The sequence below is a fragment of the Mixophyes fleayi genome, chromosome 4 (genome assembly GCF_038048845.1).
Source record: "Mixophyes fleayi isolate aMixFle1 chromosome 4, aMixFle1.hap1, whole genome shotgun sequence".
NCBI classification, from domain to species: domain Eukaryota; kingdom Metazoa; phylum Chordata; class Amphibia; order Anura; family Limnodynastidae; genus Mixophyes; species Mixophyes fleayi.
The window spans coordinates 137,402,311-137,428,547 of record NC_134405.1 but is presented as its reverse complement, the minus strand read 5'-3'; the positions used below and the strand labels follow the sequence as shown (position 1 = coordinate 137,428,547).

Here is a 26,237-nt window from a genome sequence, read left to right as displayed (position 1 = left end):
ATATTTGCTGATGGCACTAAGCTGTGTAAGATAGAAATGTTCAAATTTGTTTCAAAATAATTCACAAACCAGCTTGTAGAATCAGTTCTATTTGCTAATTATTCTCAAACTTTAGATGGCTAAAGATTTGAGCTAAATTTAAACAAAGCAAATAGCAATGACCATGTTAGAGCCAGTTTGGAAATGTTTGAACTTGTTTGAGCTTAAAATGTCTACACTGTATAGTATTTGTAACCAATTATAATGCAAATGGAAAACTCAAACTTTTAAATTTAATCATAATACTGTTTGAGTTAAAAAATACTATAAAATGTAGCCATGTAGGCTTGAACAGGCAGCGCTTTGTAGCTAATTTAAATGTCTTTTAACTGTGAGCTTAAACTTTAAACTACAAGTTTGGCTGTGGCAGTTGAACACAATTTAAGCCAGCCCAAACATCATACCATGAAAAGGTTCAAGGCCCTTGAATCAACCAAATTCTATAGAATTTCAAATTGGTTTGAAGATTTTCAGTGTCTCTAATGTAGGGTTACTAAGACGGAGCTGGTTAGTAACTTGCTACTGAAAGGTTTAGGCAAACATGAAACTCGATAAGGGTATGGCAGATAACATGTAATGTAGACCAATTTAACTACTCTACTATTCTTCTCTACTTATTCATTACATTGTATATAACTGGGGAAATCTGAGATGGAAGGAGTTCTTGCTGAGTAACAGCACTCAGTGCTAGGTTACCACTGCAAAGGTGTATAAAACCCTGAGATATATTACAAGGGGGATAAATGCGCATCATGCAAGTATAGTTTTGCCATTGCATCAGTCACTAGTTAGACCATTTGTTTAATATGGGCTACAGTTCTGGGCACTGCAATACAAGAAGGTCAGAGGTGGGCAACATCAACATTAGGAAAGGGAGCAAAAGGATTTATAAGAAGATGTTCAAAAAAAATGAGGTTTGTTTACCATGTATAATAGAAGCTTAAAGGTGATGCAAATAGTATGTGTAAGCATATCCAAGGTAAATCTAAGTGTTTGCTAAACGAACCAGTCACTTTGGGCCATACAGAGGGCATGGGGTCATTAACTGTAAATTAATAAATATTGTATCATTGCAAAAGTTTACCATAAACGTTTATTAAGCTGTGGAATTCCTTAGGAGGCAAATTCATTACCAGAATATAAAAATTGATCAGATGCCTTTCTTGAAGGGAAATTATATATGTAGCTATAATTAGAAGCCATTATGGAGGTGATTGACCCAGAGATTTGATCTGAATGGTATCTTTAGTGTCAGATGGAATTTATGAATGTTTAAGTTTGATAGACCTATGTCTTTTTACAATATTTCTATGGAATTATGAAACAAACATGGTTGTGGCCTCTATGCATTATGGCCTGTTATTCCATATGTATCCCTGGATGTGAGGTGGAATAGTGCATGATCAGGACAAAGCACAGCCCATTCTCCATCTCATTAAATGCAGCTTCATCCTACTTCTTCCCATGCTTTGACCATATAACCTTCATTAAAGTAACAATTAAATAAGAAGACAATACTGCAATGTTTATTTCAAGTGTCTTATTTCAGTAGTTTGTAATATTAAGTACATTGGTTACTCTATGTTGAACTTTGGGTCAGGAATATCTTCCAGGATGTACAAACTTTGTAACACTAATAATAATAGCTGATGGCAATGCTACTGTATCTCCGAATGTGCGTTATAAACTAGAACTTTTACACTCTATTATGTATGGAACAGCTTTATGCTTGTTCAGCTTCCACTGCTTGTAGCTCATAAACATATCAGGCACACACATGCAAAATTTGCAAAAAAAAACTTTGTGCTGTGTCTGGCACATAATTGTGTCTAGCCAAGATGGTATGTGCTACAATAATCCAATGCCAGTTTATGTTCACATGGGAACATTAACTGGAAATCTGTATTTTCATGCTCATGCAGCTTCCTCTTCTTTATATATATTCCAGTTTCATGTACTTAAATGCATTTGGATGGCACAAAGAGGCTGCTAGTTATATAACTCAGTCGCCAAACACCAGTGGTTGCAAAAACAGTCCAGCAGTGCCAAGGACGCAGACCAGTACAAACACCCACAGGAAGATGCGATCAATTACCATAGCAACATATTTCCAGTCATTTTCGATCTAAACAAAAGATTAAAATTTGTATTAATATCATTTTATACAATATAGAAATACTGTTTCTGTTTTTGAAGGTTTGATTTTTCTGAAAAAGAAGACTAAATACCATGTGTTGTCATTGATACATTTTATTAATGAACTCTTAATAAAATGTAGTTCATTTCAATTTGTGGTGGGACCCAACCTGGGGTCTCACTAGGTTGGTGAGACCCCCCAACCTGGGGAGTCTCACCACCATTAACAAAAGCAGATCTGCTGTCCCAGGCTCTGACCAATCAAAGGGAAGCCACTCTGCATTGACTAGAGGCTGACAGGCCGCATGCGGTGTGTGGGACTATTTTTACTGACATTTTTTTTCACGGTATGAATGCGTTATTTTACGGATGCTCTACAAGTCTCATGTGACCCTAGGAGACCCCAGATGCCAGGGCATGCTGGCGTTTTAAGTTCTGCATGGGCCAGCATGCTCTAGCAGCCATGGGTGTGCAGTTCTACAAGCGCAAACTTTCACAAATACTGTAAACATACCAGGGCTTGCTGGGCCCTGTAGTGCACTAGCAAAAAAATACTGATCTATTAATTTAAAGTTATTATCCCACACTTACCACCCCAGGGGAGTTTGGGAAGAGTCCGAGTGTTTTCAACATGAGTCTTTTTTGTGTGATTCCTATTCCCATAGAGAATTCAACCCAGCCTCGGACTGGCCTGCCAGGGATCCGGACTATCCACCGGTAGGCCCCAACACCTGATAGCCCCTCCCACTTCCTTGGTGGGGCGGAGCAAAGTAAAGATGGTCCTGATCGATTTTCATTAAAACAGACAGCTCAGACTGACTACTATGATAGCTGTCCACCGCTGCTCTCTGCTCCCCAGCCTCCCAGCTGCTGCTGTGAGCCTCTCAGTGACAGGCAGCAGCTGTCAAATGAGATCGGAGGTGAACTGCAGGGGAATGACTCGTGATCATGTGATCGTGACTCTGCTTCTTAGTTCATCAACGTCCTACTGCTGCTGTAAAAAGAAGGCTCTACTATTAAGAGATGCTGTGTAAGTATTTCTATTTCTCTCATCTTCCAATTATTTGTCCTACTTTATGGAAGTGGAAGTAGAGGATATCTTATGAAAATACTGGCACCTGAATATTATTCAGTGTATAGCTCAGTGGTTCCCAAACCGTGTGCCGTGGCTCCCTGCGGTGCCTCTGCAATCTCACAGGGGTGCCTCGACCAGGGATAGTGGTAAGCAAGGCGGGGGACTACTTGGTAATTATTTTGGCTTCGGGGTGCCTTGAAAAAATTATGGAGGCCCTAAGGGTGCCTTGAACTGAAAAAGTTTGGAATCCACTGATATAGCTAGCTATCTATATACCACTGTATACCAGAACACTTAAATTATATATAATTTAAATTGAATTATTTCTTATTTTATAATGCTAATATCATGTTAATATTAAAAATAATGAGACCAACAAATAAACGTTCATGTTATTTCACACAATAGTGCCCCCATTTCATATTATGCCACACAGTTGTGTCCCAGATCATATTATATCTCAAAACTGTGCCCCCCAGTTTTATCCATCATAGTTGTGCCCCCAACTCGCATTAACCCTCATAGCTGTGTCCCCATTTCATATTATACCTCATAGTTGTGCCCCCAGTTCATGTTACATCTCTTAGTTGTGAACTCAGTTCATGTTATGCCTCATAGTTGTGCCCCCATTTATGTAAGCTACGTTTGCATTTGAAGATTTTACTTGATTGTCAGCAAGAAGATAGTTTTGCAAGAGAGAACAGATAAAATAATATAGCAAATGCTTTCAGGTATGTGTGAGCAACTACTCATGTTGTCCTTTGTTCTGATGCAGCTTAAACTCCTTTACTTGATATTAACGGTGCTTTGGTAAACTTGTTTTTAACTAAACAGAACTCGTTCAGCGGCAGCGCTCAGCCTCTCATTGTAACAGGGAGAGGAGAGGGTAGGGGGTTAGTTTCGGACAATAAAAAAGCACTACTTGTAAACATAAAATTATACTGTTAATGGGGAGGCTGTTAAACTAAATTAAAAAATGTCCATAACTGTATGTTACAACCATTATGATGGTTAATTTATATGCTTTCATTTAAAAGCTGCTGTTTAATTTTCTATTTCTAATGTATATTTTTGTATTTAATCATACATGTGTTTATCGGTATAAATAAAGGTTATTTATTGATTGATATACATTTCATCTCTATTTTCTTTACATGATACATGTGAGATTGACCTTATTTGCAAGGTCCGCTTTTTCTTTATAGACTACACTTGGTGCTATACACTGTCCTCCGTGGGCAGACCACACCCCCTTAATGACTGGCCACACCCCCTCTTGCAGTTGGCCACACCCCAATGTAGTGGGCCCCTATCACCGCATTCCCCCGGTGGGCCCTTTATGTCCCAGTCCGACACTGATTCAACCGCATGCTGAACAGGCTAAGGCTGAGTGACATTAGACAAAAGACCCCATGCTGTGTGTTTCCCTGTCATAGTGTCACCAGCCTAGCATGTCATAGCCTAGTGCTATTCAATCCCCTGATTTTGCTGCTACAAGCTTAGGCTATGAGTGCTGGTGATGGTACACTTTTTATTTGGGGTGGAGTTGAGAATGCTGTTTTTTTATAATATTTATTTTGACTTTCTTTTGCACACTGCAAAAGTCAGTGTTAATGATGATGATGAATGATTATCTTGACCCTTGCAACATTAGATCCACCTACTGACAGGTGTATCTGTGTGTAGCTGCAGATCTTCATCTGGTTGCAATTATGTCCTTTCTATAATTGGTCTGTTTTTGTTTGCCCCTTCCCTCCCTCATTCAGCTACTCCAGTCAAGACGAGGCACAATTGTCAGATGCTACCAACTCTGTATACGGTGTTGTGTGTAAGTTATTGTCTGGGCATGCACAGTGCAAATTACCGTATATAGACAATTTAGTTTGAAGAACACAGAAATTACTTTTAAATATAATTTAATATGCTTTAAATATGGTGTTCCAAAATATGGAAAAACCTCTTATCCTGTTAAGCCTAAGTCCAAGTGGTATATTTACTAAATTGCAGGTTTGAAAAAGTGAAGATGTTGCCTATAGCAACCAATAAGATTCTAGCTGTCATTTTGTAGAACATACTAAATAAATGATAGCTAGAATCTGATTGGTTGCTATAGGCAACATCTCCACTTTTTCAAACCTGCAGTTCAGTAAATATACACCCAAGTGTTTATTTTTATCATAACACATTTGCTAATTATTCAACTTTTGCTGCAATATATACTTTTATTTTGACACGCCACATTTGTTAAGTGTATATTTTTTGCAATTCCAGGTGATGCTGCCCACAGCACACAGCAAACAGAGTTGAATGCAACCTGGACATAGAACACACACACCAAAATAACATACTTCAGCCCATATGCTGAGTCAGACACATCTCGATACGTCCAGCTCTGTATCAGTAGTATATATGCTAGGTTTACGGCAGGTGTACCTACAGACTTATAAACAGAACTAGTTTGTATGTGCAATAAAGATTTATAAATATTTTTTTTCATAGGGAAAATCTCATTACCTATTAGGCTTTATATCAGGGTCATAGTTATAGTTATTAGTTTTATGTCAGTTAACTTTTCACACATTATACACTGGTATTTTTTACATGTTTTTATATGTTTTTATTTTGTATTATATATATTTGATCTTTTTGCACTCCCTTTATGATATTTACCCCATTATAAATTTAAAAAAGTCAACAAAAAAACCCCATCACTTTATATTGCATTTTATTTTATATATTCCTTCCCCCTACAGCACTTTTCTTTTTACATACCTGGCTGATTATAATGGAGTATATATTTATATAACATTATAGCAATAGATTATATAATATTGCTCTATTACAGTACTGAACACAGAGGCTGATTTATAAAAGTGCAAAAAGCCCCTTTGCTTTAAAAATCTGATATTTTGCCAGCAAAAGGGCTTGAGCAGATCACTGGGTGTCAATCTGGCCCAGAGCTGGATTAAAGTTCTGGGGGGGTTGTGGCACTTAAGAAAGGGGTGTCCCTATGATGTAACATGGTTATCATTTTAGACAAATACACAGGCAATACTGTGTGCATTAGTGTTAGGTGGACGTAGCTCTGCCTTCACGAGCAGTACAGTGTGATATACCTCTCAACTGTCCTTGCAATCGGACCAAATTCTGACTAAGCAAGACAGTCACCTAAATTCGGGACTGCCCCACCAGATTCAGGACAGTTGGCAGACTGTCCTGCTCTTTCCTACCTGTTCTTGTCGCTTTCACTACCTGTGGCTGCTGGTGTCTTTAGTTGCTTCTTGTCTGGATCCTGGAATGTTGGCGGCCGTATTTGGGAAAAAAATGGGTACATTAAATTTAGAAAACTCCAACCAGCCTTGGTATTAAATCAATAGCACCCATGTTTTATACTTAGGCCTCCCTCTTGCTCAAACATTAAAAACACTGTATTCACATTCGATAAATAGTTTCCCTCCAAACAACCCTGACATTAAATTAATAGCATAGACATTTAATAAATAGACCTATTTCCCTCCAACCAGCACAAACATTAAATTAATAATATTCCCATTTAATATATAAACCGATTTCCCTCCCTCCAAACAGCCCAAGCAATAAATTAAATTGCATTTACATTTAATAAATATAACCATTTCCCACAACCATTAAATAATTAATTCAAACTCAGACCCATATTCAATTAATAGCTCCAAACCACCCCAGCATAAAATTAAAGGTCCCATCACCTCACCTTATATTAATAGGCCCCACTATTAAATTAAATCGGCCCGCCATCACCCCACAAATAAATTAATAGCATCCATTAAATACTTAGCCCTCCCCTACACTCCACCATTAAATTGAATTAATAGCCTACCTCCCACATTATTTTAATACCCCCTCACTTCGCTCAGTTAGTGCTTGACCGAATCCTGGAATGCTGGGTTCTGTTTGGAAAAGAATAGATACTTTTTAATTTCTGGAAAGCTGCACAATTAATAAACACTCTAGGCATCCCAACCAGCTCCAACATTAAATCAATAGTATTCACATTTACCAAATAGGCCGATTTCTCCTAATAACCCTCAAAATTACATTGTTACATTTTCATGAATCATTCCATATTAAATAAAACGTTAACAAATATATCAGAAAAAAACCACAACTATTGAATGATCACCTGACCCTACACTGCCACATTTAAAGTATATCCTTCTACAGCAAACTGTCAGAGGAAAATCATTTTTTACTACAGTAACTATACATGTGTCTTTTCTATTAATTTTCAATAGCACAGTATATAAATTAAGGGGGGTGGAGGAGCTGGGTGACAGCTAATTGGATGTCATCCATCAGTTTGATTAGATAGGAAACATTTACCTGGAGATGTCTGCCCCCTTGACTCACAGGCAGAGTCACCAAGAGGAATTTTGGCGCCCATTACAGCAACTTCTTGGGGGTCCCCTTCATAGTCGACAATGGCAGAGTCTTATGGGTGAAAAAGCACTAGGCCACCCCCTTTGACAGAAATCCATATTATGCCACACCTTAGTGCCCCCAGCTCATATTATGCAACATAGTATTACCCTCAATTAATATTATGCCATACAATAGTGCCCCCAAATCATATTATGCCACAGTAGTGCCCCCAAATTATATTATGCCATACAGTAGTCCCCCCCAATTATATTATACCACAATAGTGCCCCCAAATCATATAATGCCATACAGTAGTGCCCCCTGTTCATATTATGCCATACAATAGTATCCCAATACATATTATGTCATACAGTAGTGCCCCAATTCATATTATGCCACAATAGTGCCCCAATACATATTATGCCATACAATAGTGTCCCCAATAAATATGCCATACAATAGTATCCCCAATACATATTATGCTATACACTAGTATCCACAATACGTATTATGCCATGCAACAGTGTACCCAATACATATTATGCCATGCAACAGTCTCCCCAATACATATTATGCCATGCAATAGTGATCCAATTCAAGAATGGTTAAAATGTAATCAAAAAGGCATTGCACACAAAAAAGAATATTAATATACCTGATCATGACATCCTGTGTGATCTCCTACTGGGTGCGCCGGACGAGGAGGAATCCGCAGCTATCTCAGGCAGGCAGTCGAGAGCAAGGGACAGAAGGAAGGAGGTGAGGATAAGGAGAGAGGAGGGTTGCAAATGTAGTAAAGTGACTGGTTCCTGGGATGGGGCCAGCCACCGGGAAGCCAGTCATTGTTGGGTTCGGCCACCAATTGGCTAGAGCCAGCCCCATTAGTCAGGCAGTCAGGTCCTGAAAGATAGTAATGGCCAATCCGCCCCTGCTTAGACCAGCCCATCTAGCCATCAGCCCTTTTGGCATTTGCCAGAAGTGTCAGATGGCCAGTCCGGGCCCTGCTTTATATAATACAGCAGATATAACCTTTCTCCTCATGTACAAATTAGAGTAACAACATTTTTTTTAAAAAATATGCACACACACAATCCTATAATATATGCACAATCAATGAAGAAAGCACCCAGAAACGGTAAGCTAGTGCTGAAGACTGTCAACATCATTAGCGTGTATTTGAAACAGTCCCCACGGCAATGCGTCCAACTGAGCATATGCATATTAATGTTCTTTTTCATGCTTTCATTTGAGCCCTCCCAATTGCTTAATATAAGTTGCACAGTCCTCTTTCTCCACTCCTCCTATTATGATCAAGTAGATTATAGTTCAAGATAAGCATGCATTTATCCATAAAGGAAAGTTATCTTACCTCTTTAGATTCATTTTGTGTCTTCATGTTCTCTGCAATAAAATGCACATTTTCTATAACTTCTCTTATCTCTGAGGATAATACTGAATTTGACATCAGATTGTCCACTGATTCCAGGCTGGACCCACGAGTAAGATTACATGCAATTTCTGAGGTATATAGTCTTTTCACTTGCCCACATGGACAGGAGTTCTCCGGGCAGAACAATTGGTCATTACAGCTCCTAGTCTCAGAACTGCTGACGCTATTTATGTTGAAGATATCTACATTTGGTTGTGTTTTTATTTCTTCTTTTGATGGTCTTGCCATGAACATTATCTTTGGAAGCTTATCCAAGAATATTTTCTTGACCCACTGGGGCATTGTGTGTGTTTTGGGAGTTCTGTAATGTACGTTTAGCACAAATACAGTTATAACAATAGAGAGGGTTACAAATATCATTGTAAAAAGTAAATATTCCCCAATCAGTGGGATCACCAGAGAAGTTGAAGGGATAATTTCAGTGATAACCAATAGAAAAACAGTTAACGATAAAAGGACAGACATGCACAAAGTAACCTTCTCTCCACAATCTGATGGCAAGTAGAAAACCAAGATTGTTAAGCAAGAGATGAGAAGGCAAGGAACGATCATGTAAATAGTGTAGAACAACGGTAGACGTCTGATGTATAAAGAATATGTGATATCCTGGTAAATTTCTACACAGCAGTTGTATTTAATTTCGTGCTTGTATCCGGGAGCACTGATAATGACCCACTCTCCACTCTCCCAGAATTCCTTTAGGTTCATCTCAGAGCTGATCATAACTAGATCAATTTTTGCTTTATCATAGGTCCAGGAGCCAAACTTCATGGTGCAATTCTGGTAGTCAAAAGGGAAAAACGTCACATCTATCCAGCAGGAGCTCTTGAATATAGCTGGTGGTATCCAAGTTATATCTCCTGTGTGTTTTAATACTGCTTTGGCTTTGTCATCCACTTGAAACACCCCAACTGCACTAAAGACATAATAATAAATATTTGAAATCAGTGCAAGTTTCATATGTCAAAACTGTTTTTTATTGTTCACCATAATTGTATATTAGCCACCAAATTGCATTGTATACTAGAATTGGAGCCTGCAATGTACATTACACAATTTTACACTATCTACGTCTGCATAAATTACAAGTCACCAGAAGGTGGGTATATACTTTATTGATCATCAGAATAGGGTCTGCTTTCTACGGTTGATACTAACATGGAATCTGTTTTATATATTGGTTACCAGAATGGTGTTTGCTTTGTATGCTAGCCAAAAAGATGCTTCTGTTTTTTATTATTAAGTACAGTGCACATTACTATTTCTCGTGTTTGCTGGGACTATTTCTTTATATCTGTTTTCTACATATATGGCTTTGATATATGTACGCTTGTGAAATAGGTTATCCAAAACGTAGACTCTGAGCTTGACCCATTCTTGTCGAAACAAGCCCTGAAACTATGGGATTACTTTGATTACTTTTAATACCTACGTCCAACAAGTGTTTGTTTCACAAATTTTGTCACTGTTATGAACCTCATTCCTGCTCTATTGAGAAAATACAAAAATAAACAAATCTATAGGGTTTAAGCCACATTCATTTCGGGAGAATTAATTTCAACCTGTGACCAACTTAAACTTAAAATAGGACTACAACTTCCCGACACTATTAGCTTCATTAACAGAGATAAGGTTTTGGTCACGGATTTACTAGGATGTGGTAGTCACTTACACAGAAAACCAAGCAAATCTATGCACAAGAATAATACATTTATATACTGTGAAGTGATTACTTGTTATAGAGAACAATATCTGGCCTCCAGATCTGTGCAGAAGGAACCCGAATATATTCAATTCCTCCATAATGACTTGGATTCCATTTGAGCTTGTAATCATTCCATATCTGTAAAACAATGGAGCAGCCTCATGAACCATACTCTGTACAGTGACATCATTTACTTCATAAAACTGAGCATCTGAGTTGTATTTTTGCAAATTGGATATATTTATGCAAAAAAAAGAGTTTAGTGAAGTACAAATATCTAAAAATATACAGTATATTTGCAATACTATATTGTATTCACATGGCATAAAAAGCAGATATAAACCTGCCGCGTGCCTTGATTTAGGCAAATGTGCCTTTGCCACGTAATCAACCATCAGATGCACCTCGTAAATGACCTCAATAGGCTATTTAGATTGTCATTTCAAGTTACCATGGGATACACTTATTTATGGGTATAGGGAATTTAATAAGGAAAAATCTGAAATGAATGAAATGCAATAAGTGAAACCTCCAATTTTGCATTACCAAATATTTGATTTAGTTTTCAAATGAACTCTAAAATTCGATGTTATAAAAAGTTGAAACTTATAGCTAATGTTTAAACAAAATTGATATCACATTCCCATGAACTAGTAACAGAAAGTTAGTTTTATTGCAAATTCCAATGAGAAAACACATTTCTTAAATTAACAAGAAAGTAATTTACATCAATCTCTATTTGAATAAATGTGCTTGCCCTTCAAATGAACACTATTTGCACATGAAATTTTCAGTATATGTAATAACTGTCTCCTCTCAGCTCCTGTAGAGGGAGCCTATGGACTGAAAAATTATTCCAGCAATTCCACAATTGAATATTTACCGTTTTATTTATTTAAAAAATAGTGTTGACGTTCTATAAATGGAATAAATTAAAAGAGCGTTTTTTAATCTAATTTGAAGTTGCTTTTGACCTTATTTAGCAATAGAAAATATTTCTTTAATTTCATAAGCCACTATTATAAGACATAGTGGGCCTCATTTTTCAAAGCACAAAATGACTGACGGGCAGCGCAAATCTTTCTTTGGACATGTTATAAACCTTGATTTGTGCAAGAGTGCCTATATTTCTGCCAAAGTATATGGGTGTAACCAGCATTATGCCAGCCTCTGCTGAGAAACAGAAGTTTGCACCAGCTGATGGGAGGTGTTTTGCATAGCAGTACAAGTGGCCCTCTTTTGTGAAGTGCACTCTATCCGAATTGCAAAAACACTTTCCTTCTGCAACCGTGTACTTAGATGGTCCATCCAACTCCTGTGACAGAACACACCTATGGTATGCCTGGGTGCAGAGAGGTGGAAAAATCTGAAGAGGCACATAAAGCAGGGATGCAGTCAATCTGTCAACGCTGAATCTGTCCACAATCAGAATGTTGACACCAAAATGTCAACAGTCAGAATGTCGTCAGGTTCAGTGTGTCTACGTGGTTAAAATGGCGACATTGTGACCGTCAAAAAGTTGACAGTCGCAATGTCACCAATGCAAATGCCACCACCAGATGGCAGACCCACCGACATTACAGCCGATGAACCCACCAGCACAATATAGTAAATAATACAATAAAAAATAAATAAAATGTTAATACCTAAATTAAAAAACAAAAACAGCATATCCCCCCCACCCAAAAAAAAAGTGTAACCCTAGTTCTGCCAGCTTAGGCTGGTACTAGCAAAACTAGGGGGGACAAAAAGTGTGGGTTCCCACGATTTTACTAGTACCAGCTCTAGTCTTTGCCAGCTGGTGCCACTATAGCAAGGTAACCCATATCAGGGGGTACCCCTGACATAATGGCAACCAACCCCAGGCTGGTCCGCATGGATTGCCTACGGAGATGGGATCCGGAAAATAGCAGACACCACCTCCCTCGGGGTACCCAGCACCGTGCTGAGGTATCTTCTCACATCCCTGGGCATGGAGTGTGGTGTAATAAAAATATATTTTGGCAAAAACACCATTTTGCCCCGGGTGCACTACAAGTACTAGCAAGCTCAGGCTGTCATTAACAATTTGGGCATGCTGGTGCCATACCCAACCCCAAAGGTGTAGACGTAATATCAAGAGTCCAAACTCCGTTTTAGTCCATTTTAGAACCACTCTTTTTATTAGATAAAACTTTTCTGTTTTTCTCCTAAAATATTGTTCAGTTCCTCATTTATGGCTTAAATTAATTATGAGAGTGCAGGGACATAAACCCTGTCTTTTCACTTTTGTGTCTTTGAAACTTTGTTTTACAATGGACAAAGTACACAAAATCTATAGGATGAGACAGAAGTGGTGGAAATATCCAAATCCTTTGCAAGTGGAAATTACAGTGCACGCCTCCGCACTGCAAGGTATGTCCCTCTCCCCTCCTCTTCACTATCTCAAATTATTCCTCATTCTCCGCTCCATGTATCACCAACTCTTATTTATCTCTCCCTTCCGATTTCTAGCCAAAATGATGCGATTATTGAGCCCCACCTCCACACACCCGCTTCTTCCCTTGGAACTCCCGGAGGACAACTTGAAAAGGTTGGCAAGTATAGTTTACTGTATTGCCCTGTTATGCTATGTTCTTTACTGTCCTATGCTCTCTGTACATCGCCATGGACCCCTTGTGGCATTGTATAAATAAAGGATGACAATAATAATAATAATAATAATAATAATAATAAAGTCATCATCATCAGCGCATATTTGCAAAACACGAGCTTACTAATAGGCATATGTGCGTGTTTCTGCTTCGCTTCTCCAGCTCCAGGCAGGCGTAAGTGCCAGAATCACGCAAGTCTGCATAGGAGCACTGGCATGCATCCATTTTCAGAGCATGCACAGAGAGATTTCACGCAAGATAAGCTGACTTACATCCCATAGTGATTCCTGATGCCGTGCTTGAGAATCACTGATCTGCTGTATAGACTTACTTGATTAATGATTTTGTAATATCAGTGAGAAAAAATAACTTTTCTCATGTTTTCATTGTCTCAATATACTATACGGACCTATTGATGGGTCGTCTGGTAACTTTAATGGCCAGGCCAAGCTTGCTGACAGTATTAGTAAATTGTGAACAAACACTCAGAGAGTTGTGTGCAATTAAGACTTTTACATTTTTATCTACAGTAGAAATGGCAGATCTGTTGCTGGCTATAGCAGTGTGATGGGGGATCTCTCTGTGTGTTTGTTCCTTTTAGGATAACACCACCCTTTCATGCACCAGCTATAGCCTATAAATTGATTGAGCAACTTCCACTTCTTTATTAGTATTAGTAAATTGTACTACGTGTTTGAAAAGGTAAAGTTATAAATCTGATATGCATATATAGATTAGTATATCTTGTGGCCAAATGGTAATAGTTACTTTACAACACTTTTACACTGTTAGTGGATAACCCCCTTTCACTCTAGTTGTATTGTATCCTTTTCTTTAGGTACTTACATGTTTCAGCCAAAGGTTGGTTTCCATAATCTGATTTACTTCATCCTGTGATAATGCATATAGAAAGACAATTAACAATTACAATATCAATGTACTAAAAATTATGAAAGTATATTTAAACTTTATTTTTTATATATTATTGCCAACATTTCCAAGGACACTTGTTAAAGTAAGCGCATCAAAGAATGTCAAGTTTGGGGCTTACCTAGTGAACCTCAGAGCACTACAGGCCCCTCATGACATGTTTCCTTAACTTGGTTATCATTTTTAGGGCTCTTCAATAAATATTACATTTTAAAGCCCAGAAAATAAGAACATTAACTGAGAATTCACTATACACAGGGTAAGCAAACTTATGTGCTACAGTTTTTTTTTAAATAAGGACATTTCTATTGATACAGATTTACAGGAACAAATACTTAAAACCTGGGACTCTCCCTTAAAATTAGGGACAGTTGCCAAATATATTTTATACATGAAAATAAAAGTAAATAGCAGCAATAGAATAAATCATTTTGCTAGTGAAAGAAATAGAGAATACATAGAATATAGAAAATCTGCACAATAACCACAATGCTAGAGAGAGGCAATCCCTGATTATGTTCCACCAGATATTTGGATAAAATTCCTAGGAGTAAATGTATCAAGCTGCGATTTTGAATTTCCAGTGATTTCCTCGGGCGAGTTTGAAATTGCCGATTTATTAACCGGCGATTTGATGTAAAATCGTCGGATATGAGTTTCTTTCAAAATCGATATTTTCGAAATCGCTGCACATCGCGGCCCCGATATTTCCACACTCCAGCCATACAAATCGCAAAATGTATGAAGCTGCGATTTTGCAAACTCATCTGAGTTTGAATTTAAAATCGCCAGATACAACACGCTGCTTTCTGTAGGTGAGATTGGCAAACACATCACTGTTACACTGCAGGGCAATGTTAATATAACACAATGGAAGTTTATTAAATAGACCATCTTTTTTATTGTAGAGGGTCAAAAATGACAATTTATTTTAATAATAAATTAGTGGCCCAAATTAATTATAGAATAAATGTAAGTGTTTTATTTTGTTTTGTTTTTAAGAGTGGCCATTTCATCAGCATTGGGCCAATAATTATATTTTTATGATATATCAACACTTCAAATTTCATGATGGGGAAACCATTAAAAGTACAGGCTTGTGGTATTACAAGTGTTAGCATGCACATGAGCACTTGCCATAACTAGACATGTATTATTATAATGGATAAAGAAACCAGAACAACATTTTGTGCACAAGGTATACTGAAAATCATCCAGTATAGGCTTCATACATGTACTATAAAAAGCATATAGGTTGGCCTGTAAATGAGTATTTAACTTGCTTCTGGTATTGTCCTATCAGTAATAAAACAATAAACGCAATATAAATCATAACGTCCCTTGAGGATTTACCGGCCCAAAACCATCTCTCTGAAGCCTATATTGGATGATTTTTTCATTTTTTTTATACTACACAGCATTTTGTGACTTTGCATTATTGTAGAGACTGGCCACGCATTCCAAGTTTAATTACTAATATCATGGTGCATGAGTACCTGGGAAATATATGATACATTCTGAACTTTATTCATTATTATATTTTTACTCCACTAGGTGTCTTTTCACTGTTATGTATCTCTATATATTTTTTATACATGTACTTTATTTATTCCTGCATTGCATTTAGTGCTTCTTAATAAATATATTGTTTACATAAATTCCGTCTGCCACATCCTTGGTCATTGTTCAGTAGTTTTTGTTGGCGCACCTTTCTATCTCTCCTCTTTATTATTCATAATTTTTGGGGATTGGCAACCCCTGAGATAGGTTGCGACATTTTGTTAGGTTTTATCAATTTTATTTATTATATCAAGCTCATTAGAGTCTGTGTTTTTTATTTCTACCTTCCTTTCAAGGTTCACCTCCTATATAGCCAAACGCTCCTTCTCTGTTTTAACCTTTGGTTACCCTTCTCCTCCATCCATCCATCCTTCCTGTAGGTGTCCAGCAGGGTTCTGACCTTTTGTTCTTTTCTTTGTGCACCTATTTCCTGGATGAACTCATCAGTTCCTTCGGCCTCCAGTACCCCCTCTATACTGATGACACTGAACTCTCTTGGGTGTCCAGTTGCCTCTCTGCCATCTTCTTCTCAGTGGCGGATCCAGGGGAAGGCGTTCGGGGCGATCGCCCCCCCTAGCAGGGCTTGCTGCCGGCGGCTGCACACTATGTGCAGGTCCGTTCGGTAGTGACAGGTAGGGACAGTGTGCTGCCCGGCCGCTCTGATTGTGTTTTAAACACAATCAGAGCATCGGGGCAGCACACTGTCCCTACCTGTCACTGCTGAACGGAACTGCACATAGTATGCAGCCGCCGGCAGCCTCAGATGTCAAAAAGCGGGCAGGGCCTAAATTGCCCCGCCCTAAATCGCCCCGGGTAGAAGAATTCTCTAGATCTGCCCCTGCTTCTTCTGGATGTCCCCTAGATTTCTCAAATCTCAACCTCTCTATCACTGTTGACAATACCACTATCTCATCGGTTCCCCTTCTCTGCTGCTTGGGTGTCATTCTCGACTTCTCTCTCTCCTTTTCCCCTCACAATCAATCTCTTGTTAAATCGTGCCACTTCCAGTTATGTAACATTGCTCACATTTGGCACTACCTCTCCCAAGATTCCACCAAATCTCTTATCCACTCATTGATCATCACTCATCTGGACTATTGCAACCTTCTACATACTGGCCTCCCCCCTCCCATTTGATCTATACTTATTGCTGCTGCTAGACTTTTCTTCCTGTATTGCTGCTCCACATTTGCCCCCCTCTCTACTAAGCTTTACACTGGTTCCCCCTCTACTGAATACTTTTTAATGTATTCAAGCCCACTTCAACTGCTGGTTGCACTACTGAATCCAGTCATTTGACCATGCAATTAATGGCTAGATCTTTCTAATTTGGCCACACACATGTATGTATGTGTATGGCAAAATCTGATGTGATTTGGCTGCTCAGCAGACAGAGTGAGCGGACAGATCGGCATGCATATGGCCACATTTAGGCAGAAGATGTTTGGAGTGAGTTGGTTCAGAAGCAAATGTAATTGCCAACAATATATATGTTGGAGGATAGACTGACAGAGCATAGTCAGATGTAGAACCAATATGAAAATAGAAATGTGATGGGATAAAGCAGTTTCTATAAGAAGACAATTTCCTTCAACAGACAGTCCCTGCGTTAAACAGGCAGACAAAATTCTTGTGCATAACATTAAAACAATAGCAATGTAAACCTTACCACTTTAACAAGCTGGGACAATGACACCTCAAACTGGACAATGACCGGATCAGACACATTCTCCACAGGTCGGATGTATGGATTGTAGTTGTCAAACAACTTTTTATAGAGTTTGTGTTCTACACTGGAGCAAACAGAACCTGGAAGCAAAGCAAGAGAAATTAATAAAAAGGGATGTTCAACAAGGGAATATTATGTGCTAAATGGATTTGAATGTGCACATTTCTCTTTATGGAAAGCTATGAGGTATTATTTTTTATACTAACCTGGTTTCTATGTAAATATTTAAAGATAAAATCAAGTAAAATAAACACATTAAGTTACAATGAGAATGAAATACCATTTTTGCATAAGAGATATTCCCTAACCAATGGCTGGTTGGGCTGGGGGGCAAGGAGGCATCCCCGGCTCGATCCCATAGTGCACTACCTGCATTTTTTTCCCTTTAAAATTTTCCTAGGCTGCTGAGTCAAGTTTCACCTCCCTGGGCTAAAATTTACCAGCCTGTCACTGTTGCTTGGCAAGTGATGCCTGGCAATGCATCAAAAAAGTCTTGTAGCATTGTCTGTATGCAGATAGATATACAGACAAACAGGTAGATAGAGAGGACTATGCTTACCGTTAAACCTGTATCTTCGACGAAACTCAGTGGCAGCCAACAATGGTTTAAGTTCCTCTTCACTTAGATACAGACAGCAAAAGATCACACTAGGAATTTTTATGGCGGCTGCCGGACGCATGCCAGCAATTGGTGCACCTGAGCAAGGAGAAGCGGAGTCTAAAATGTCACAGTTACCCACCAGGGACCCCCGCAAGTAGGTTTGGGCTTTGCTGCGTGGAACGTGTAGGTCGGTCCTCAATGTCAGTCACTGGCGATGCAGCAGGTGAAGAACAGAGTGTTCAATCAATACCAGAATAATCAACGGAGCCAAATCAGATGTCAAAAGAGTGGTCAGGAAAAGCAGAGGTCTAAGCTGTGTAGTTAATGGAGCCAAATCAGATGCCAAAAGTGGTAGTCAGGAAAAGCAGAGGTCAAAGCTGAGTAAACAATAGTAACTAGCAGGAACAGGTGAATGCTGGAGCTGGAACATAAGTGGGTCAATACTCTGGCAACCAGTGGGTGTGGGAATTTGCATGACTGTCTACAGGAGAGGTGAAAAACGCATCCCGTCGCCAGGCAAAGGGCGCACATGTGCAGACCAGCAAAGAGGAAGCTGGAGATTGGTCCCGTTGCCAAGCAATAGGTGCACCTGCCCGACATTGGAAGAAGACGTCTGTCCCTATGACGAAGCAGGTGAGCAGAGACAGTGGCACTCATTCCATGCCAAACCAGAGTAGAAACTTCTTCCAGATCCTATGGTGCAGCCTAGATTAAACAGTTTTTCTTGCATGTAGCAAAGTCTTGATTACTGGATCAGATTGATCCTTACATCTCAGAAGATGACTTTAAAATTCTATGCCATCAAAGCCTAACCCTTAACACTTGAAAAAACACACTGTGTCCTAGTGACGGAGAACTTGCTGCAAAGGTAGAGGCCACAGAGTTTGCCCAACATTTCCAGAGCCGTAGGAAACTATGGCTGCCTTGTCCAAAATGGGAGACTGGCTACCACTTCAACTCCCTCTTGCTTGGTATTCTTGAGGACCCGAGCACTAAGAAGAAATGGATGAAAAACATACCCTAGCTCCAAGGGAATGAGAAGGCATTCACCCCCTGAGAGCCTGGAAGTGGGTGATGAGACAAAAAAAAAATGTTGAGATTGGAATTCAGGTTTTCCTTTACTAGATCTGGGGAATTCAGAATCTGTCCAACCAACAACTGGAAAACATTGGAATTCAATTGCCATTCACCAGGAAGAACTTGCTACTGACTGAGAAAGTCCACCAGAGTGTTTGCATCCCCCGACACATGAAGAGCTGAGAGGGATCTCAGATTCAGTTCCACCCAATGCATTATTTGTGAGACTTGGGCCATCATCGCTGAACTCATGTACCCCTCTTATGGTTCAGGAAAGCAACAACTGTCTTATTGACCGAAACAACCTGAAGACTCCTGTACCACTACTGAGAGGGGAAGTGGTGGACAGCCCTCCATAGCACCAACATCTACAACGCATTGGAAGAAAGTCTATTCTCGGACTCAGTTTAGTCCATACACTGAGAAGGAACAGTTTGGCTCTTTTCCATATTTAGGACTAAGCTGTGGAGCTGAAGGGATGCAATGACTTCACTCAGTCTGAAAATGACAATTTCTGGACATTTACCTATTATTAAGAGGTCATCCAAGTATAGCCGGACCCTGCTTCCTTAGTTCTACCACCAAGGCCACCAGGACCTTGGTGAAAGACCTTGGAGAGGTGGATATTCCAAAAGGCAGGCAGATGAGCTGCGTCTTCCTAGTACACACATTGAGATACCTTAATGAGGAGCAAAGATAGCAACATGGAAGATCTTTCAGATCTATGGAGACCATGAAATCTCCCACATTGATGCCCAGATGGATATACTTCAGCGTCTCTTAAAGTGTTTTGCATCGATGAAGCTGTTCAGGCACCTCAGATCTAAGAGTCTTGAAAGCTCCTGAGGCTTTCTTGGCCAGATAAAGAGGCAAGTAAAAGCATGTGCCTTCTTCTCCTGAGGAAACCTCTACAACTGCCCAGGACTGCAGAAGGGACTGCAAAACTAACTGCCACTACCTATAGAGACAGGAAAAAGACAAAGCTAAAGTGGTGTAGCTGGGCTAAATAGAGGAGGGCAGTGTTCTTTTTGCTGCCTCTACCTAAGTAAAGAGGGATTTAATCCATTGTTGCCTGCCATGGAGTGAGGAAGAAGATAGATAGATAGATAGATAGATAGATAGATAGATAGATAGATAGATAGATAGATAGATAGACAGAAACCCTATTCTTCTGCACACTCTTCACACTATTGGCCTTCGTCACACAGTTCTTTCCATATCCTTTTCTCCACTCCCTCTATCTTTTGGGGGTCAACAATGCTCTGTTCTCAGCCCTCTGCTTTTCTCATGTACACCTGTTCCCTCTGCTTTTCACATGTATATAAGGCAAAGAGAGGAGAGAGAAAGAAATGGATTGTTAGAGCACTCCTAATCCGGTCTGAATAGTTGAGAATATCTCTCATATTCCAGGAAAATACCTGGTCTAATAATAATATGGTGGGGACATATCAGATGGTCCAATAATAGAATTTTTTATTGGTATTATTATAGGGCAGATGCCTTTATTGATAATAATAAGTTAAAAACATATCTCTATTGAGATTGAAATATCCTCTTAATAGATACTAAATAGTATTACTCTGCTTTTCTCTCATTGGATTATATAAACAATAACATACCCCTGCTACTTTCCTAGCTCTACTGTCCGTGGTATTGTTTTATACACTTTTTGCATTTGCTTTTTGCACGTTTATTTTTCTCTTTTATTTCACTTTTTCTATTCAATTAGCAATTTGCCCATGGCAGCCAGTTTTAGCATTCTGTGCTGATTTCTGGAGGTAGTGACTTGAGCAGCTGGGGGGGATAGGCTGGGTAAGTGGAACCCCATCAACCAAGTGCATGTCTGGAACGTGACATCACATTTTCCGCTTTATACTAGTCATGATATATAGGTAATTATTTCATACGTGCATTATTTTCATACCTCTCCAGTCATTTGATGGGGCCATTGTCATCATCAAGTGGGTGGGGAAATGCATAGGATGACAATAATTGAGTCATCATGCTCCTGCCTAGTAGTTGTTAACTCGGTGGGTTGAATTACATGATTTGCCTCATTACAGCATTTTCCAACCCACCTTGCAGGAGAATTGTCTGCTTCTTCCACCTAATTTGTGAATCACTCAGACATTCAGGGGCATATTCAATTGTCGGTGGTACGGTAATAGTGCGCGGAAAAAACGTTATTACGGTAATTTTCACGCTGGATTTCAGCTCGCAGCTCCCTGAGCCATGAGCTGAAATCCAGCTAACTACTACCATAATAAGGGTAGTAGTTTTAATGCCGCAGAAACCCGCGACAGTTGAATATGCTCCTCAGAGTTAGTCACCTTGAATTATTTGTAACAAAATAAATTCTATTTGACATTGGAAAATTCCTCCCTAGGGCACTGAGGGGGGTGGGATGATAAAAAGTAATGTGGCCCAGGCATGCCTGGGACCTGGCCTGAGCTGGAGCTGCCTCAAGTTTTTGTTCTTAGTTTTTGTAATTACTTAGGTGCCGGCGCCATATTTCCAGCGTCTTTTTTTATGGAGGGATGGGGGTCAGGGGTCAGCCAGTGCCACATTTCCTGCATGGCCCACGACCTCACATCTGCTCCTTTGCCAGTGGGCCACAGCTCCTGAGATTCTCTCCACCTCCCCCTGCACATCTAGGATGGACTGAAGGCAAATTAGGTAAGTATGAATACATATACATGTGCTGTCTGTGTCAGCCTTTCTGTCCTTTCCTGTCCAAGCCAGACTTTATGCCCATCCAGTGTCTGCACCTGCCTCTCTGCCATTTCACTGTCTGTGCCAGCCTCTGCCCTTCCACTGTCTGCACCAACCTCTCTGCCCTTCCCCTGTCTGTGCCAGTCTCTCTGCTCTCCACATGTCTACTCCAGCCTCTCTGCCCTTCCCCTGTCTGTGCCAGTCTCTCTGCCATTCCACTGACTGCACCAGCCTCTCTGCTCTTCCACTATCTGTGCCAGCCTCTGCCCTTCCACTGTCTGCACCAGCCTCTCTGCCCTTCCCCTGTCTGTGCCAGTCTCTCTGCTCTCCACATGTCTACTCCAGCCTCTCTGCCCTTCCCCTGTCTGTGCCAGTCTGTCTGCCATTCCACTGTCTGCACCAGCCTCTCTGCTCTTCCACTATCTGTGCCAGCCTCTGCCCTTCCACTGTCTGCACCAGCCTCTCTGCCCTTCCCCTGTCTATAACAACCTCTCTGCCTACACTATCAATGCCATATCCTTCGTGAGCTGACCACGGTCCCTGTCTGGTATTTGGTCATGTCCCTTCAGAGGTGGCGCACACGCTGTTTCATGGGCCCTTACCATATTTTTGCTGCTGGCATGTCGGTAGAAGAGCAAATGCCACGTTCTTTTGCTTGCCCCCCATACCAAAAGTTGCCAGACTTTCCAGTTTGTGTATATAATATGTCACATTCAAAGAGGTGCAACCACATCCCAATGTGGCCATGCTCCTAACATTGTGTGACCACACACCCTTCGTGGCATGCCGCTGCTCCTCTGTGTCATACAACTTCTCTCCTGATCATCTATTGAGGGGGCCTCAAGCAGTTGCTCGTGGCGGCCGTGTGCACCTCTGGTATTTTTTTACAGCTGTAACACTCTGTAAAGCACATTATGTGATAGGGAAACAGCTTATTTTCATTGCTGTGGAAGCATCACAAAACATGAGTAAAATACTGCACATTAGGACTGCATATACCAGGCCCAACAGAGATGAAGAATCTACAGTAAAGCTGAGTACCAGATACACTCTGCTAGAGAGTGTATCTACCAAACAATTATACATAAGATAGCAATTATATTTGCTAAACAGAACCTTACTTTGCACATTTAACACTTAAAAAAGGCCGCAAAGGTAGAATTTTATTTAACAATTTTAGTACTCTGATTTTACTATGTAAAGTCATAAAACTTGACCTTATAGCTCGGGAAATTTCTGAAATGTTAGGGTACAAAGAGTACATAGGTAAAATAAAAATATACTGGGGCCCCAAAACACAGTAAAGAGAGTAAAGACCTTAAATTTAAACAATAGTCTGAAATTGTCCAGTACAGTTATAAGAATATGGATCATGAAACGGCAAGGCTTGGCAATCTACCAGGATAGGAGGGGATTGCATGTGGAGACAACTAGGTCTACCTTCAATTTACCTGCTGTTTGCACCTCATAAAGTTAAAATAAAATGCTTTGTTACGCTAATTGTTTATGATAGATTGAGACATTTAACATATAATGATATTTAACAATGTCTACTTTTTCATATGATAACATAAACAAATGCAGATTTTGCAAACAGTTATGTTTGCATTTAATATTGTCAATACAGCATACTTTGCAATTCACTATCTGCCAGCTAAGGGTAATTGATTCCTGTACTATACAATTTACAAACAATGGCACAGTATATAAGCAAAATGCATAGTATATAAACAAGTCAAGGCAACAGCACAATAGTATGCACCAACACAAAATGGAGTGTTTACCCTAAAAATATATTTTATTACCCCACACCCTCGCCAGGGGTTTGGGAAGAGCCCTAGTGCTTTCAGCATGGGGCTGGGTACTCCTGAGGGGTGCTTTTTTGTTTTTTGCAAACCACAATCACCTAGGCAACCCAGCCCCATGATGACCAGGGTTAGTTGTCATTATGGCAGGGGGAACTCACACTGCGGGCAAAGCTTAGTCCTGGTGGTAGTAAAATCAGCAGGACCCCACGGTTTTTGTCCCTCCAATTGTGCTAGTACCAGCCTAGACTGGCAAAATCAGCGGGACCCCACGCTTTTTGTCCCCCCAATTGTGCTAGCACCAGCCTAGACTGGCAACATTAGGGTTAATGTGTTTGGGGGTTGGGTGTTTCCGACTACATGTTTGTGTGTTTTTTAAAAAAATATTTATATTAACTATTTTGTGCCATACCAACCGACTGTATTGCCAATGAGTCCACCGGCTGCCGCTGACATTGTCCTTTGAATGTCAACATTCACAAGGTCACAATTTTGATGGCAACAGTATAAGTCGACATATTCACCATTGCCATATCATATCTAACCCCATTGTACTGCATACCTTGTTCCATTATACACTACTCTGTAATGTAATTCCTTATACTGCTCTGTAAACTCTGTGACAGTGTACAATGACAATATGTATCATATGTGCAGCTAAATAATAATGTGCCTATAACTGAAGCAGCTGACTCAGGCAGCAAGTTTTGGGGTCAAGCAAAATTAAGTGAACTCAATTAAAAAATGCCAATTTTCTTGATGCAAATGTATAATTGTGTGGTATCTGCCTTGTTGGTAGGTCTAATAATGATTCACGTTTTTATTTGTATTGAAATAAATTATGAATTATTAAGCTGTTTCCCCCAAAAATAATAATGACAATGCATTAATAACAAATAGCTCACACTAAGGTACACACATTAAAGAAACACATAGTATAAATATACAAAATACTGCACATGATAGTTCCATAGTTGCCAGCATATACAAGTTCTGTATGGCATGCACTGTAGGCAGCTAAAAGTCACAGTACCCATAGCGAAATTAAATGAGTGCTGGACACTTTCATAATACATTTCCAATAATGTACACATCATATATGTTACTATGCAGATTAACAAACAAGCAAAAATACAAACTTCCAGGAACAAATGTTTACATTCTGGAATAGGCATGGCAAAGTAAGAAGAACTGTCATCTAGTATTTGCTTCACTGCTATAAATACATTGACTCAATGATGTTTGGATGCTCAACTTTCATTAAAATAAAACATATATTTATTTTATTGTCCTATGTTCTATTTGCTGATAGCTGCTGGATGAATTTATGTAAGTCCTGAGTTTAAGTACATAATTTCTACGCACACCAGATATATTTTGGCAGCTTGGTTTCTACTTTCTACTGCACATAGAACAGTAGTACTTCATCTAACACGTCTGAGGGTATATAATGAACAGGTACGGCCCTGAACATATTATACACAAACTTTTATACACAGACTGTGTATACATATAGTACAATACATACTTATCATTATGTTCTCATCACCTCCCGAGTTCACATATTCAGTGATAGAAATAATAAACCATCCAACCACATGCAATGTGTCCACATTTATACTTGCAGCAATCAAACAGGCATATATACAAAGACATAAAAATATACTAAATGTACTATGATCATTTCTCTAAGATTTACAACCTGATAAATAATAAAGTCACACAACTGAATATTGTAAATATTACTCACCCTTACTTAAAGTCAAAAGAATCATGAAGGTATACAGCCATTTCATTGTCTCGGCCATACCGAAAATAAAGGAAGGTTTTACTGGAGTTAAACACTGGGAGATTATGTGTGAGAGGGGTCTGCACTACAGAGACTTACTGACAATAAAACAGATCTGCTGGTAATGATGTCCTCCTCCCCCAGCAGACCAGAACAGCTGTATGAGTATAGAGGATCCAGGAAATAACACAAGAGAATCGCACATAAGATGTGAATAAAATGTTATGTTGATTTAATGTGTTTATATAACTTAACATTAAAATTTGGATTTTATAGTTGTATGGGATAATGACAAATCTGAGTTAAAGAACCCCAAAGCCTAAAATATAGGTTTCCTTATATAAACAAGCTACTGATAACGTTCACAAACATGCGTAAAAGTTTCCATACCGTAACAGAACAATGTTTGCTATTGTATTTACATTTACATGTCATCGGACATTTTCTGCCAAAGATGGCTATAAGTGGCTGATTGCATGTGTCCATGTGTCCTTTTATGGGTTTACTGTTAGGAAGTTTAGAAGAATGGCTGTGATTATATTATTATACGATTATACTTATTATACTATTATACTATTATTATAACTTTATCTCA

General features: G+C 39.3%; 1 protein-coding gene across 1 annotated transcript; it reads right to left on the bottom strand.

Moving 5' to 3' along the window:
• Positions 1-1,588: 1,588 nt before the first annotated feature.
• On the bottom strand, positions 1,589-25,676 carry LOC142149975 (neuronal acetylcholine receptor subunit alpha-3-like). Its single transcript, XM_075205249.1, has 6 exons — positions 25,604-25,676; positions 17,599-17,738; positions 14,286-14,330; positions 10,835-10,944; positions 9,021-10,017; positions 1,589-2,164 (listed from the first exon to the last, which is right to left on the bottom strand). The coding sequence occupies exons 1-6, from the start codon at positions 25,659-25,661 to the stop codon at positions 2,042-2,044; spliced, it is 1,473 nt and encodes a 490-aa protein (XP_075061350.1). The 5' UTR covers positions 25,662-25,676; the 3' UTR covers positions 1,589-2,041.
• Between the last annotated feature and the right edge of the window lie 561 nt (positions 25,677-26,237).

Excerpts from the sequence above, each read along its gene's own strand:
- LOC142149975 (XM_075205249.1), bottom strand. The coding sequence starts at position 25,661 with ATGGCCGAGACAATGAAATGGCTGTATACCTTCATGATTCTTTTGACT. Across the intron at positions 14,331-17,598 it reads TGTCCCAGCTTGTTAAAGTG|GATGAAGTAAATCAGATTAT; the intron begins GTAAGGTTTACA and ends GCATTATCACAG. Across the intron at positions 10,018-10,834 it reads GATATTGTTCTCTATAACAA|TGCAGTTGGGGTGTTTCAAG; the intron begins GTAATCACTTCA and ends TTATGTCTTTAG.